The sequence below is a fragment of the Bubalus bubalis genome, chromosome 8 (assembly GCF_019923935.1).
Source record: "Bubalus bubalis isolate 160015118507 breed Murrah chromosome 8, NDDB_SH_1, whole genome shotgun sequence".
Classification (NCBI taxonomy): domain Eukaryota; kingdom Metazoa; phylum Chordata; class Mammalia; order Artiodactyla; family Bovidae; genus Bubalus; species Bubalus bubalis.
In genome coordinates, this window is record NC_059164.1 from 43934440 (window position 1) to 43951434 (window position 16995).

General features: G+C 42.0%; 1 protein-coding gene across 1 annotated transcript in view; it reads left to right on the forward strand.

Annotated features, from left to right (window-relative positions):
• Positions 1 to 16995, forward strand: part of ARMC10 (armadillo repeat containing 10) — a 59640-nt gene that overhangs the window by 35872 nt on the left and 6773 nt on the right. Inside the window, exon 4 of the mRNA XM_006049855.4 lies at positions 390 to 566. Coding sequence (XP_006049917.1) covers positions 390 to 566 — 177 coding nt within the window. The remainder of the gene's footprint in view (positions 1 to 389; positions 567 to 16995) is intronic.

Here is a 16995-nt window from a genome sequence, read left to right on the forward strand (position 1 = left end):
GACAGAAAGGTAGACAGAATTGGGAGGCCCCCCACTAGTGTTGAGAGCATGGTCTCTGGGTCTGGACATTGCTCCACTGTCTGGGCAGAGAATCCAAGCTTCTTGAAGGGTTTACAGTCCCCGTCTATAAAATGACCATAATACCGCTGTCTCATTAGTTGTCTTAGGGCTGAAGTGAGTATATCTGTGAAGTGCTCAGTGCCTGCTATTAATTAGGGAACTTAAAAAAAAAAAAAAAATTACCCAAGTTTGAGGTCTTGATAGAAATGCCATCTTTCTTAAAGAGTCGGTCTCATCCTAAACAATCACATGATTCCACTGTGCAAGAGTTACGGTTTAGTAGGAAAGTGCTGGAGATTCTAAGAAGACCCCCTTTTTCCCACCGCCAGGTATACATCAGTCAAGTCTGTGAGGATGTCATCTCTGGCCCCCTGAACTCTGCTGTGCAACTGGCTGGGCTGAGGTTGTTAACAAACATGACAGTGACCAATGACCACCAGGACGTGCTTAGCGGTTATGTTACAGACCTGTTCCACGTGTTGGTCACAGGAAACGGAAGCACCAAGGTATGAAGGAAATGGTGATTGTTTGCAGTACAAACAGCTATTGCATCCATGTTATTAAGGTCGAAATTCATTTTACAGGTCACATTTTTGATGTTCCTCCAAAAAAGGGAAAATTTAAAATTTATTATTAAAAACCATTCATGGGCCCAAGAAAGTATTTTATTTTTATATCCTAACACTGAATTTCAAAATTAACTTATGAAAATGGTCTATTTTTTCTCTTATCAAAAGAATGATACTCATTTGGTTTTATGAAAATCAGTTTCCTCTTTACAGAAGGAGCTAGTGTTGACTGCACCAGATACAAGACTGTTGTGATCAAAGGAGACTTTGAGCGACAGTGCTGGCGATCCCAACCTCCTGATTATCCCTCCCTCTCCCAGTCCCCTTTGGGCACCTTAAGTTTGTTTTCTAAGTCCGTGGGTCTGTTTCTGTTTGGAAAATGTAGTGTATTTGTATAAATGTTAGCTGCCGTCTCTCAGTGATGCACACTGTGTTTCTCTATCTGATGTACTTCTCTTAGTATGATCATCTCCAGGTCCATCCCTGTTACTGCCATTGACATTCATTCTTTTTTTACGGCCGAGTAATAGTCCATTGTATATATTTGCCACATCTTTTTTATCCACCCATCAGTGGACATTTTGGTCGCTTGCACATCCTGACTATTGTAAATACAGCTGCAGTGAAGGTTAGGGTACATGTCTCTCTCCAAGTTACGGCTTTCTCTGGATATATGCCCATGAATGGGGTTGTGTGATCATTTGGTAGCTTTTTTTTTAGTTACTTAAGGAACCTCCATACTGTTCTCCATAGTGGCTGTTACCAATTTAAATTCCAGTAACAGCCTGAGAGGGTTCCCTTTGCTTAATGTCCTACCCAGCATATATTCACTGTAGACTTGTTGATAATGGTCATTCTGGCTGGTGCAAGGTAATACCTAGTTGTAGTTTAGATTTGCATTTCAATACTAATAAGTGATGTTGAGCATCTTTTCATGTGCTTTTTTCTTTAAAACAGTGTGTAAAATTTACCTCTTTGCATTGGCTTCTTGAAAGTCTACCCTTTTATGAATTCTCCTTCAATTACCACACCAACATTTGTTCAGGGCAGATATCATTTATAGCCCTAGAGGACTTGGGAATATAATGTGCCTGTAAGCATCAGTTTTCAAGCTATAGGTATGGGAAATGACCACAACATGTCAGAAATTCTTCATGCTCAACTCCATTTACTAGGGCAGCAAAGCCTTCCTGAAAAACATTTTCCACAGTTGTAAACAAGAGAGGCATGTGCCAGGAAAACGACCAAGCCCTTGTGTCTCTTTAATTCTCTCTGTTACCCTTCATCACCCAGATAAAGCCCAGCCTCCACAAGAGCTCTGTGGAGGGCACTGTCTTCCGCTAAATGGGAGGATCCTAAAGAGGAATGCTGGAGGTAGAAACCCGACCACCAGGAGTCTAGGAGAACAGATCATCAAAAGCCCTACCAGCCCAGAGGGTTCACCGTGCTTTGGGTGCAGTATGTTTGGTTTAGCTGTGGGAGGTCTGACCCAGCTCTGGACACTGTGGTTCCACCCAGAGGGGACCAGGCACTACAGGTCCAAGGGGAGCTCATTTGCTGGCACCTCCTTCCCAGCTCCATCAGTCCCTTAACAGTCCACATTTGGGGACCGAGGCTGCTTAGGCTTCAGGAATGTCAACTAGCCTAGGAACCTGAAGCCAGAGAGGAATGTAGTAGGCATTCTTTTTTTTTTTCCTTTAATTTTTAGATTCTGTTGGATTGTAGTTGATTGGCACTGCTGTGTTTAAGTGTTCAGTAGCTTGATCCAGTTATATGTAGACATACCTGTGTGTTTTGGGGTTATTTTCCCATGTAGGTTATTAGTGTGTCAAGTCGAAGTGCCTGTGCTATCGGGTAGGTCCTTGTTGATTACCTGTTTCATTTCTGCTAGTGGGTATGTGTTAATTCTAGCCTCATAATGGATCCCTGCCTTCTGCCTTTCTCCTTTGGTTAGAATAAGTTTGTTTTCTCAATCTGTAATTGTGTTTCTGTTTGGAAAATGTACTTCATTGCTTTCAGTTTTTAGATTCCACCAATTAGTCACATCATAGTGTATTTGTCTTTCTGTCTATGACTTACTTCATATGATCATTTCCAAGTCCATTTACGTTCCTCCAGATGCCATTTCTTCCTTCTGTTTTCTGGCTGAGTAATATTCCCTTCCATAAAATATACCACATCTTCTTGATCCATCTGTCTGTGAATATTTTAATTACTTACATATCCAAGCTACTGGTCAGTGTGTGTTTCTATTCCAAGTATGGATTTCTCTGGATGTAGGGGAAGGAGTGGGATTTCTAGTTGATATAATAGCTTTATTTTTACTTTCTGAAGGAACCGCCATCATCTCCATAGTGGCGGTTACCGCTTTAAAGTCCAGGCAACAGCTTAGCAGGATTCCATTTTCTCTTAATTTTTTTCCACTAGTTTATGTTTTTAGATTTATAATGATGGCCATTGTTTGTGCAGCCAAGTGAAACCTCATTGTGCTGTGATAAATTTCACTACTGTAACCAACATTTAGCATCTTTCCTTGTGCTGCTTTTCTTAAATCACTGTGAATGAAGTTTACTTATACAAGGTGGCTTCCTGAAATGCTGACTTTTAGTGAATTCTCTTTCAGTTACATACCCTAGGACATTTGTCCAGGGCAAGTATCTTTCAAAATGTGAGAGGCATTTTGAAAGGGAAGTGCCCTTAGGCAATGGTTTTCCCATTGTAGTTTCAAGAAGCGACCACAAGGAGGCAGGATTTCCTGAGGCTCCACAGGGCTTGCTAGGATAAACAGAGCCTTGGTGAAAGTGCTGCTTCTGACTTATAAATGAGAGCCCCATGTGCCAGAGCAGCCAAGGCCTGGTGTCCCATTACATCCTCCACCTTATTATTCACCCCATTGGAGACATCCCAAGCATGCAAAAGCTTGCTGGTGTGCTGTGGTCCAAAGTTGGGGTAACCCTAAGGAAGGAGGGTGGAGGTGGGAACCCCAGCAGCAGGAGACCTGCAAACCAGGTGCCTTCTTTCCATATTTGGGTCTCGAGGGTCCACCATCCCACCATCCTTGAGTGCACTTGCCTAGGTTTAGCTGTGAGTGGTCCTGCCTTGCTCCTGACCTTGTCATCCTGTTCACCAGGGCCTGGGCACTACAAGCCCAAGGGTCCTGTAATGTCATTTGCTGGCACATGCTTCAGCAGCTCCCTCAGCCCCGTGATAGTCCAAACTTGGGAACCAAGGCAGCTCAGGCTCCAGAAATGTGAAACAACCTGGGCTCTTGAAGCTTGAGGGGAATGGAGTAGGCATTTCATTTTCTTTTTAAATTAACTTTTTCGATCATATTGGAGTATAGTTGATATACATGTGTTTGTGCTAAGTGTAGAACTGGATAATTGAGTTTAATGTAGATAGGCATGTACTCATTTTCAGACACTTTTTTCATGTAAGTTATTACTGTGTTGACTCTAGCTCCCTGTGCTTTACAGTAGGTCCTTGTTGATTATCTGTTTTATTTGTATGAGTGGGTATGTGTTTATTTGCGACTCCAATACATCCTTGCTTCAGTCTGTCTTTTTCATTTAGGATTAGTTTGTTTTCTGTGTGTTTCTGTTTATATTGGAGTGTAGTTGATTTACGCTGTGATGTTTGTTTGAAGTGTACAGCTGGATGATTGAAGTTATTCTTTTAATATATATATTTTATTGAATATAGTTGACTTACAGCTATATAGTTTCAGGGGTACCACAAGGTGATTCAGTTATACATATGCATATATTATTTTTCAGATTATTTTCCAGTCTAGTTTATTATAAGATACTGACTATAGTTCTAAGTGTTATACCTTTGTAAACCTTTGTTGCATATCTGCATTTTATTCTTCCTAAATGATACAAGTGGAATCAAAATGTCATACATTTTTTAGTTTGGCAAAATTTCACAAGTTTTATAAACACATTACTATTTATTTATATATATATATATAAAATACAAAAGCTTTTCTGCCACACTTGATAAAGGCTTGAGAAAGAACACCCCCAAAAAAGGGATGGAAAAATTGGAAAATATAGACTAAATGAAATAGCACTGAATTTGAAATAGTAAAAGTAAAATAAACTAGATAAAAGTAAAAGATCATCATATAGTCGAGTTGATTTTAGGTGTGGCTGCTCATTAGAAACATATTTGGAGCTTTGGAGGAAAAAAACAATACCTGGACGTTTATATTTTTCAAAAAATTTCAAGGTAATTCTGATACACATCTCAATTAAAGAAGTGCTGAGAGGTTTTTCATTAATTGGCAGTTTTGGTGATACAGGGATGGGGGCACTGGCGGCAGCAGTCCTGCAAGGTCTCCCTTGGTGTGAGCCTTCTCGGATTCATCATTAACCCTACCATAGACCTGTAGACCCAGGGCTGGGTCATTTCAGGCTAAACAACCCCACCTATCATCAGCTTTAATGAGCAAGGCCCTGCCCACCAGACCAAGACCTATTTTTTTCCAACTATCAGTGTGAAAGGTTGTTGTTGAATCACGCGAATACACCAGGATTCTTGGCCCCCGGAGGAGAAGAATTCAATCCGGGGCCAGAGACAAGGCTTGATCGCTCAGAGCTTTTGTGTAATAAAGTTTTATTAAAGTATAAAGGAGATAGAGAAAGCTTCTGACATAGGCATCAGAAGGGGGCAAAAAGAGCACCCCCCTGCTAGTCTTCAGCTGGATGTTATATAGTCACTAGCAGTCTGTTAATGAAAGAAAGGAATGTCTTAAAATTTAGAATGGCACCAAATGGTTTATCTTGGGCCATAAAATAATTAACTTGAATCTTAAAGAAGGACAGACCACCATACAAATAGTTTCATTTACATAGATTAGGGGAACAATATCTGAGTATAACATACTGGTTTGTCAAGTAGGTTTTGGGCCAAGAGGCGGAACCGACTTGGAGACAGTTTGGGGTAAAGGCGTAGTACATTAGCATAGCTTAAGACAAACATTTCCATAAGAAAAAGGCATTGGTTATCTCTAGGCTCAAGAATAGCTAACTTCAGGTGAAACCAGGTGTCATTATGGCAACACAGTATTTTAAGAGAAACCTCTCTTTAAATTTGTATAGAGAAGGAAAAAAAGATTGTTGGTTTGTTTCCTCCTGCCGCTTAAGAGAGATAAAAATGTCTGACACTTGCAGGCTATTTCCTCCATTTGGAGACCCCTGGCCTTCCTGCCTGTTACCCTCTCAAGTGCCTCCCCATTTGATGCAAAGAGACCAAACCAGTCAATCCTAAAGGAAATCAGTCCTGAATATTCAGTGGAGGGACTGATGCTGAAGCTGAAGCTGAAACTCCAGTCCTGTGGCCACCTAATGCGAAGAACTGACTCATGAGAAAAGACCCTGTTGCTGGGGAAGATTGAAGGCAGGAGGACAAGGGGATGACAGAGGATGAGATGGTTGGATGGCAGCACTGACTCGATGGACCTGAGTCTGAGCAAGTTCCAGGAGTTGGTGATGGACAGGGAGGCCTGGCGTGCTGCAGTCCATGGGGTTGCAAGGAGTTGGACATGACTGAGTGACTGAACTGAACTGTCCCTCCCATCAAGAAGCTTACATAAACCTCTTAGCCTCCTCCAGAGGGCAGAAGAAAAAAGAACCATAATCCCATAGCTAGAACTAAAGCCACATTATAGAAAGCTAGTCAGGATGAAAAAGCGGAGTTATGTCCCAGATGAAGGGACAAGGTAAAACCCCAGAAAAACAAGTAAATGAAGTGGAGATAGGCAACCCCCAGCAAAATAATTCAGAATAATGATACTGATGGTGATCCAGGATCTCAGGAAAACTGGAGAATTTGCAAGAAATATTTATCAACGACCCAGAAGAACTAAAGTACAAGCAAAAAGAGATAGATAATAAATTAGAAGGCATCAACAGCAGAATAACTAAGGTAGAAGAATAGATCAATTAACTGAAGTACAGAATGGTAGAAATCACTGCCACAGAACAGAATATAGAAAATGGAATAAAAAAAGAAATGAAGACAGCCTAAGGGACCTATGGGACAACATTCACATTATACAGGTCCCAGAAGGAGAAGAGAGAGAGAAAGGACCTGAAAAAATATTTGAAGAGATGATAGTTGAACAGAGATCATTCTGTCGTTTTTGAGATTGCATCCAAGTACTGCATTTCCGAGTCTTGTTGACTATAATGGCCACTCCATTTCTTCTAAGGGATTCCTGCCCATAGTAGTAGATATAATGGTCATCTGAGTTAAATTCACCCATTCCCACAAAATTTGGAAAACTCAGCAGTGGCCACAGGACTGGAAAAGGTCAGTTTTCATTCCAATCCCAAAGAAAGGCAATGCCAAAGAATGCTCAAACTACTGCACAATTGCACTCATCTCACACTCTAGCAAAATAATGCTTAAAATTCTCCAAGCCAGGCTTCAGCAATACGTGAACTGTGAACTTCCAGATGTTCAAGCTGGATTTAGAAAAGGCAGAGGAACCAGAGATCAAATTGCCAACATCCGTCGGATCATCAAAAAAGTGAGAGAGTTCCAAAAAAAATCTACTTCTGCTTTATTGACTATGCCAAAGCCTTTGACTGTGTGGATCACAAGAAACTGTGGAAAATTCTGAAAGAGATGGGAATACCAGACCACCTGACCTGCCTCCTGAGAAATCTGTATGCAGGTCAAGAAGCAACAGTTAGAACTGGACATAGAAAAACAGACTGGTTCCAAATTGGGAAAAGGAGTATGTCAAGGCTGTATATTGTAACCCTGCTTATTTAACTTATATGCAGAGTACATCATGAGAAATGCTGGATTGGATGAAACACAAACTGAGTCAAGATTGCCAGGAGAAATCAATAACCTCAGATATGCAGATAACACCATACTTATGGCAGAAAGCAAAGAAGAACTAAAGAGCTTGATGAAAGTGAAAGAGGAGAGTGAAAAAGTTGGCTTGAAACTCAGCATTCAGAAAACTAAGATCATGGCACTGGTCCCATCACTTCATGGCAAATAGATGGGGAAACAATGGAAACAGTGACTGACTTTATTTTTTTGAGCTCCAAAATCAATGCAGATGGTGACTGCAGCCATGAAATTAAGAAGCTTGCTCCTTGGCAGAAAAATTATGACCAACCTAGTTCAGTTCATTTCAGTCACTCAGTCATGTCTAACTCTTTGCGACCCCATGAACCGCAGCACTGCAGGCCTCCCTGTCCATCACCAACTGCTGGAGTTTACCCAAACTCATGTCCATTGAGTGGGTGATGCCATCCAACCATCTCATCCTTTGTTGTCCCCTTCTCCTCCCGCCCTCAATCTTTCCCAGCATCAGGGTCTTTTCAAAAGACCAACCTAGACAGCATATTAGAAAGCAGAGACATTACTTTGCCGACAAAGGTCCATGTAGTCAAAGCTATGGTTTTTCCAGTAGTCATGTATGGATGTGAGAGTTGGACTATAAGGAAAGCTGAGTGCTGAAGAATTGATGCTTTTGAACTGTGGTACTGGAGAAGGAGATCAGCCCTGGGATTTCTTTGGAAGGAATGATGCTAAAGCTGAAACTCCAGGACTTTGGCCACCTCATGCGAAGAGTTGACTCATTGGAAAAGACTCTGATGCTGGGAGGGATTGGGGGCAGGAGGAGAAGGGGATGACAGAGGATGAGATGGCTGGATGGCATCACTGACTCGATGGATGTGAGTCTGGGTGAACTCCGGGAGTTGGTGATGGACAGGGAGGCCTGGCGTGCTGCGATTCATGGGGTCGCAAAGAGTCGGACACGACTGAGCGACTGAACTGAACTGGAGAAGACTCTTGAGAGTCCCTTGGACTGCAAGGGGATCCAACCAGTCAATCCTAAAAGAAACCAGTCCTGAATATTCATTGGAAGAACTGATGCTGAAGCTGAAACTCTAATACTTTGGCCACCTGATGCGAAGAACTGACTCATTGGAAAAGACCCTGATGCTGGGAAAGATTGAAGGCAGGAGGAAAAGGGGATGACAGAGGATGAGATAGTTGGATGGCATCACCAAGTCAACGGGCATGAGTTTGAGTAAACTCCGGAAGTTGGTGATGCCCAGGGAAGCCTGGCGTGCTGCAGTGCATGGGGTCACAAAGAGTCGGACACAACTGAGCAACGGAACTGACTGCCCAGACCCAGAGAATGGACTTGGAGACAGGAGGTGCGCCAGAAAGCCAGGTTTAATGACAGTCTTGCAAGATCGGGTGTCTGGTAGGCAGGCACACCCCTGGCAGTTAGAGGAAGCATTTTTACATTCTAGCATGCAAGTCCCTTCCCCAGTTCCTCATTGGCTGAGTACTGCTGGGTGAACAATCTTCCCGAATGTCTCCTAGGTTCATCCCCTTCCTTTTTATGGGCTGGCCCTCCTTTAACATCTTGTTTTCCCCTTTCCTGTGCACTTGTTCTTATATTTTGAAATCACCAATAGAATGAGCCCGCATGAAAACCCTAAGCATTCTGCTCTCTGTTTACCTAGATTTTCCTGCTTTGTAAGCCTTGGGGCTGGTAAATCAGCAAGCTATCACTCAGAGCTAGCTATGCTTGAAAATGGACCACTCTAAGTTGTTATTTCTTATATTCACTCTGCTTACTGGAGTAAGCAGAGCCCTGGTGAAAGTCCTCCTGGCTTATAAATGAGAGCCCAGTGTGCTGGAACAAAGAACCAAGGCCAGGCATCCGATTACTTCTTACCCCTATCATTCATCCCACTGGAGAAATTCCAAACCCTGAGAAAGCTCTGCTAGGGGTGCTGTGGTCCATCTGACTTTGGGGCGACTCTAAGGAAGGAGGCCAGAGGTTGGAACCCTGACACCAGGAGACCTGAGTACCAGGTGATTCCCTCTCAGGCCTTCGGGACTCCAGGGTCCACCATCCCACCATCCTTGAAGTGCGCTTGCCTTGGTTTCACTGTCCTACCTGGTTTCAGACATTACACCCAGCCCGCGGTGGAGCAGGCACTGCACGTCCCAGAGGGACCATTTGCTGGCACATTGATTACAGCTCCCGCAGCCCCGTGATAGTCTAGACTTGGGAACCAAGGCTGCTCAGGCTCCAGGAACGTGATCCAGCCCAGGACCCCAAAGCTTGAGAGGGCAGTGTCCTAGGCATTCCACTTTTGTAAAATGAATTTTTAGGCAGTATTGTGCATGTATACTGTTGTGTTTAACTGTACATTGAATTGTATGTAGACATACCTGTATTCATTGTCAAGCACTTTTTTCATGTAGGTTATTACTGTGTTGTGTCTAGGTTCCTATGCTATACAATGGGTCCTTGTCGATTATCTGTTTCATTTCTGTCCGTGTGTATGTTTCAGCTCCATCCTCCAATGCATCCCTGGCTTCCACCTTTCCTTTTTGGTTAGAATAAGTTTGTTTCCTATATCTGTATGTTTCATTTGTGAAACATACTTCATTTCTTTCCATTTTTAGTTTCTACCTATCAATCACATCATAGAGTGTTTGTCTTTCTATGAGTTACATCACTTCATATGATTATCTCCATTTCTGTTGCTACAGATGACATTACTGCATCCTGTTTTCTGGCTCAGTAGAATTCTCTTCCATATATGTACCACATCTCTATCCATCTGTCCATGGACATTTTAATTACTTGCATCTCCAGACGACTGTAAATAGTACTGCAATGAACGTCAGAGTGTATGTGTCTATCCCAGGGATGATATTCTCTGGATATCGATCCAGGAGTGAGATTTCCAGATTGTGCGATAACTGTGTTTTTAGCTTCTTTTGGAATTTCCATCCTGTTCTCCATGGTGATTCTTACCAATTGACAATCCCAGGAACAACAAGGGATTTGGTGGTTCACATCCCATTTTCACATTTGGTCAACAGTTTCTTTTTCTAGACTTTTTCATGATGGCCATTCTGTTTCCTAGTAACAGCTCGTTGTCACTGTGAATTGAATTTCTCTACTTATAATGAACAATCTGGGTGTCGGGGTTCATAGGACAGGAGCCTGGGATCAAAGGGGATATGCTCACAGTAAACTCTCATGTACACAGGGGAGCCAGCTGGAGAAGGCAGATTCTGGAAGGGTCAGGTATTGAGAAAAAGATATATTTTTTTTTTGTTTTTTTTTCTTTTCCCTCATACAGGTTATTACAATTTGTTCAGTAGAGTTCCCTATTCTATGCAGTAGGTACTTTTTCCTTATCAACTTGATATATATTACTGTGTATATTAACATTTTCCTTCTAAACTCTTAGTTTATCCCTCCCTTCTAACTTTCTTTTGATAAGCATAGTTTGGTTTTCTCAATTTATGAGTCTGCTGCTGTTTTGTAAATTAGTTCATTGGTGTGAATGTATCGATTCCATCTGTACATGATAGCCTACGATATTTGTCTTTTTCTCTCTGACTTGCCTCAGTTCGTATGATGATTTCTCGGTCCATCCATGCTGCTGCCAGTATCATTATTTCATTCTGCGTCATGACTGAGTAGTATTCTGATGTGTAGATGTACCACTTAGTCTTCATTTTTCTGTCAGTGGACATTTTTGTGAGTTCTATTATAAATAGTGCTTCCCTGAAAATTGGGGTGCATATGTCATTTTGAATGATGATTTTCTTTATGTTTAGTGTTTCAAGGAATCTCTGTACTGTTTTCCATAGTGGCTTCACCATTTACATCCCCACCAAGATTGAAGGAGGATTCTCTCTTCCGTACATTCCTTGCAGTATTTATTCTTTGTAGACTTTTTTGATGATGGCCATTGTGACCAGTGTGAGGTGATACCTCATTGTAGGTTTGATTGGCATTGATTCAGTAATTATTGATGTGGAGTATCTTTCCATGTGCTTTTATTTTTGTACACCTTGTGAGTAGAATTTACCTCTTAAAACTGGATTCTTGAAAGTTGACCTTCCTTTTGAATTCTTTTTCGATGATTTGTTGTTATTTATTGTTCAGTCGCAAAGTCGTGTCCGACTCTGTGACCCCATGAACTGCAGCACACCAGGCTTCCCTGTCCTTCACTGTCTCCTGGAGTTTGGTCAGACTCATGTCCCTAGAGTCAGTGATGCCATCCAACCATCTCATCTTCTGTCGCCCCCTTTCCTTTTGCCCTCAGTCTTTCCCAGCATCAGGGTCTTTTCCAGTGAGTCAGTTCTTTGCATCAGGTAACTACAGTATTGGAACTTCAGCTTCAGCACCAGTCCTTCCAATGAATATTCAAGGTTGATTTCCTTTAGGATTGACTGGTTTGATCTCCTTGCTGTCCAGTGGACTCTCAACAGTCTTCTTCAGCACCACAGTTCAAAAGCATCATTTCTTCGGCGCACAGCTTTCTTTATGGTCCAACTCTCACATCCATACATGACTACTGGAAAAACCATAGCCTTTACTATACGGACCTTTGTTGGCAAAGTTACATCTCTTCTTTTTTACATTAAGTTTGTTATAGCTATTCTTCTGAAGAGCAGGTGGTGTCTTTTAATTTTGTGGCTGCAGTCACCATCCGCAAGAAAATAAAGTCTATCACGGTTTCTACATTTTCCTCATCTATTTGCCATGAAGTGATGAAACGAGATGCCATGATCTTTGTTTTTTGAATGTTGAATTTTAAGCCAGCTTTTTTATGCTCCTCTTTCACCTTCATCAAGAGGCTCTTGAGTTCCTCTTCACTTTCTTCCACTAAAGTGGTATCATCTGCATATCTGAGGTTGTTGATATTTCTCCCTGCAATCTTGATTCTAGCTTGTGTTTTCAGTGCTTATCTCAGGACATTTCTTGAGGGCAGGTGTCATTTACAGCCCTGTCAGATTTGTGACTGTTAAGAGCCCTTGAGTACCTGTTTTAAGGTGTATATATTGATCTGAACCAGCTAATTACTGCCTGACCCCCCACACCTTTCCTTTTTGGTAACCCTAAGTCTCTTTTTAAATCTGTGAGGCTGTTTCTCTTTTGTAAAGAAGTTTATTTGTATCCATGTTTAGATTCCACCAGAAGTGATACCCTGTGATACTTGTCTTTCCCTGTCTCACTTCCTTCACTTAGTGTGATCATCTCTAGTTTCTTTCCTGTAACTGGAAATGGCAGTGTTTCATTCTTCTTTATGTCTGAGTAACTGCCTTGTGCATATGCACCCCATCTTCTGTATCCATTCATTTGTTCTTCTGCACGTACGTTGCTTCCCTGTCCTGGCTGTTGTGCTCAGTGCTGCCACGGTATTTGGGGTGCAGGTGTCTTAAAGTTTTGGATTTCTCTGGGTCTGCGTGTGTGGGATTGCTGGGCCACTTGGTACTTCCTCTTTATATTTTCTTACTCATGTGGCTGTGCAGAGTGTCGGTTGTGGCATGTGGGACCGTTAGTTGCAGCATGGGGGAAGAAGGCTCAGGGAAGAAAGCCGGGCCTTCTGCACTGGGAGCGCAGAGTCTTACCACTGGACCACCAGGGAAGTCCCGCTCGGTACTTCTGTGTTTAGTCTTTTAAGAACATCTGTACTATTCTCTCTAGTGGCTGCACCAATTTATATTCCCACCCACACTGTAGAAGCAGTCCCTTCTCCACACCCTCTGCAGACTTTATTGTTGTAGGTTTTTTGAGATGGCCATTCTGATTGATGTGAGGTGATAACTTCATTGTACATTTGATTTGCCTTTCTCTAGGAACTAGTTATGCTGAGCATCTTTTCATGTACTTTATGGAGCCATCTCTATAACTTTGGAGAAATGTGCATTTAGATCTTTGGCCGATTTTTTATTGGGTAGTTTGTTTTTTTTTGATATTTTGCTGTGAGTGGCTAGTATGTGTTGGAGATTAATTCCCTGTGGGTATCTTCATTTGCAAGAATTTTTTTTTTCCCATTCTGAGGGTTGGCTTATTCTTTCACTGATGGTTTCCTTTGCTGTGCAAATGCTTTTATTTTTTTTTTTATTTTTTTTTTTATTATTTTTTTTTCACTTTACAATATTGTATTGGCAAATGCTTTTAATGTTTATTAGGTCCCATTTGTTTATTTGTGTTTTATTTTTCATGATTCTAAAAGGTGGATCAAAAAAGAACTTGCTGCATTTTATGTCAAACCATGTTCTGCTTTTTTCCTCAAAAGTTTCATAGTCTCTCTCCTTCGGTCTTTTTGGAGTTTATTTTTGTGTACGGGGTTCGGGAGTATTCTAATTTCATTCTCATTTTGCTTGCTAAGGAGCCTGTACGCTGTCCTCCACAGTGGCCGTTCCCAACTTCCATTCCCAGTATCAGCCTAGGAGGGTTCCCTCTTCTCCCCACCTTCTCCAGCACTTACTGTTTGTAGAGTTTCTGCTTGTGGCTGTTCTGTCCAGTATGAGGTGAATACCTCAAACCTCGTTGAAGTTTTGGTTTGCATTTCTCTCATATTTAGTGATGCTGACATCTTTTCTTGTGATATCTTTAAACAGTGAGTTAAACTTGCTTATTCAAATTGGCTTTTTGAACATCTGCCCTGTTATGAATATTTTCCCAGTTACCTCCCTTCCGACATTTCTTGAGGGAAGACTTTTTTACTTACAGCCCAGCAGGCATTGTGAATATTAAGTGCCCATCAACAGTGTTGTTGTTATGGGAAATGGCCACAAGGTGGCAGCATGTCTTTATGCCCAACTCTGGTTACTGGGGAAACCAGAGCCTTAGGGGAAGGTCCTGTTCCTGGGTTGTAAGTTAAGAGGGGAATGTGCCAGAAGACACATTTAAGGCTTGGGTCTCAAACCTTCTTCCCTCCTTACTCCTTAATGTCAGTTGCTTAGTCATTTCCAACTCTTTGCGACCCCATGGACTGTAGCCTGCTGGGCTCCTCTGTCCATCGAGTTCTCCAGGCAAGAATACTGGAGTGGATAGCCATTCCCTTCTGAAAGGGATCTTCCTGACTCAGGCATTGAACCTGAGTCTCCTGCATTGCAGGCAGATTCTCTACCATCTGAGCCACCAGGGAAGCCCTCCTTACCCTTTATCCCTTGGTCAAATCCCAATTCTGGCAACGCCACTCTGCAGAGGGGTGCTTTCATCCATAGGTGGGGCAACCCTAAGGAAGGAGGCTGGAGGTGGGAACCCCACCACCAGGAGACATGGAGCCCAGGGGACTTTTCAAAGCTCTTCCAACCCAGAGGCTCCACCATCCTTTGGGTACAGCAGCCATAGTTTGGCTGCAGGAGGACCCACCTGGATCTGGAGGTTGTGGGCCTGTGCAGAGGGAAACAAGCACAGCAGGTCCATAGGGCAGGGCTCATTGGCTGGCACATCCTCCCCAGACCATCAGCCCCACGTCAGTCCATCCTTGGGAACCAAGCCTGCCCAGGCTTCGGGGATGTGACAGCAGCCCCAGTCACCAAGGCCCAAGGGGAAGAGTCGGCATTTTCTTTGTGTAATTTGTATTTTGTATCAGTGTATAGATGACTTACAATGTTGCAAGGTTTGTTTGTTTGTTTTTGGTGTGCAGCACCATGATTCACATATACATAGACATGTACCTCTCCTTTTTCGGGTTTTCTTCCCGTACAGTTTACTATATAGTGTTGACCAGTAAGAATCCTCATCCTACAGCAGGTGCTTTTTTATTATAAAGAGTATGTCCATCTCCACCTGCTCATTTCTTACTGCCCACCACCTTTACCTTTTGGTAACTAGAGGGTGCTTTGCTATGTCTGTGAGGCCTTTTCTGTTTGGTAAAGAAGTTCATTTGTATCCATTTTTAGAATCAATCTCCAAGTGGTATCATATGATACTTGTCTTTCCTTGACTCACTTATTTCACTTAGTATTAAATGTAGTTGTCCTTCCTTCTTGCTGGTGTGTATGTATCCCATCTTATTTACCCATTCATCTGTCCTCATCCACTTAGGTTGCTTCCATGTCTTGACTATTGTACATAGTGCTGCCATGAACATTAGGGTGCATCTGTCCTTTATTTTATTTTTTAAATTTATTTATTTTAATTGGAGGCTAATTACTTTACAATATTGTAGTGGTTTTTTCCATACATTGACATGAATCAGCCATGGGTGTACATGTGTTCCCCATCCTGAACCCCCCTCCCACCTCCCTCCCCATCCCATCTCTCAGGGTCATCCCAGTGCACCAGCCCTGAGCACCCTGTCTCATGCATCGGATCTGTACTGGCGATCTGTTTCACATATGATAATATACATGTTTCAGTGCTATTCTCTCAGATCTTCCCACCCTCGCATTCTCCCACAGAGTCCAAAAGACTGTTCTCTTGTTCATCTGTGTCTCTCTTGCTGTCTTGCATACAGGGTCATTGTTATCATATTTCTAAATTCCATATATATGCGTTAGTATACTCGATTGGTGTTTTTCTTTCTGGCTTACTTCACTCTGTATAATAGGCTCCAGTTTCATCCACCTCATTAGAACTGATTCAAATACATTCTTTTTAATGGCTGAGTAATACTCCATTGTGTATATGTACCACAGCTTTCTTATCCATTCATCTGCTGATGGACATCTAGGTTGCTTCCATGTCCTGCCTATTATAAACAGTGCTGCGATGAACATTGGGGTACATGTGTCTCTTTCAACTCTGGTTTCCTCAGTGTGTATGCCCAGCAGTGGGATTGCTGGGTCTTATGGCAGTTCTATTTCCATTATTTCCACTTTTTTAAGGAATCTCCACACTGTTCTCCATAGTGGCTGTACTAGTTTGTATTCCCATCAACAGTGTAAGAGGGTTCCCTTTTCTCCACACCCTCTCCAGCATTTATTGCTTGTAGACTTGTGGATTGCAGCCATTCTGACTGGTGTGAGATGGTACCTCATAGTGGTTTTGATTTGCATTTCTCTGATAATGAGTGATGTTGAGCATCTTTTCATGTGTTTGTTAGCCATCTGTAAGTCTTCTTTGGAGAAATGTCTGTTTAGTTCTTTGGCCCATTTTTTGATTGGGTCATTTATTTTTCTGAAATTGAGCTGCAGGAGCTGCTTGTATATTTTTGAGATTAATTCTTTGTCAGTTGTTTCATTTGCTATTATTTTCTCCCATTCTGAAGGCTGTCTTTTCACTTTGCTTATAGTTTCCTTTGTTGTGCAAAAGCTTTTACATTTAATTAGGTCCCATTTGTTTATTTTCACTTTTATTTCCAATATTCTTGGAGGTGGTTCATAGAGGATCCTGCTTTGATTTATGTCGGAGAGTGTTTTGCCTGTTTTCCTCTAGGAGTTTTATAGTTTCTGGTCTTATATTTAGATCTTTAATCCATTTTGAGTTTATTTTTGTGTATGGTATTAGAAAGTGTTCTAGTTTCATTCTTTGGCAAGTGGTTGACCAGTTTTCCCAGCACCACTTGTTAAAGAGATTGTCTTTTCTCCATTTTATATTCTTGCC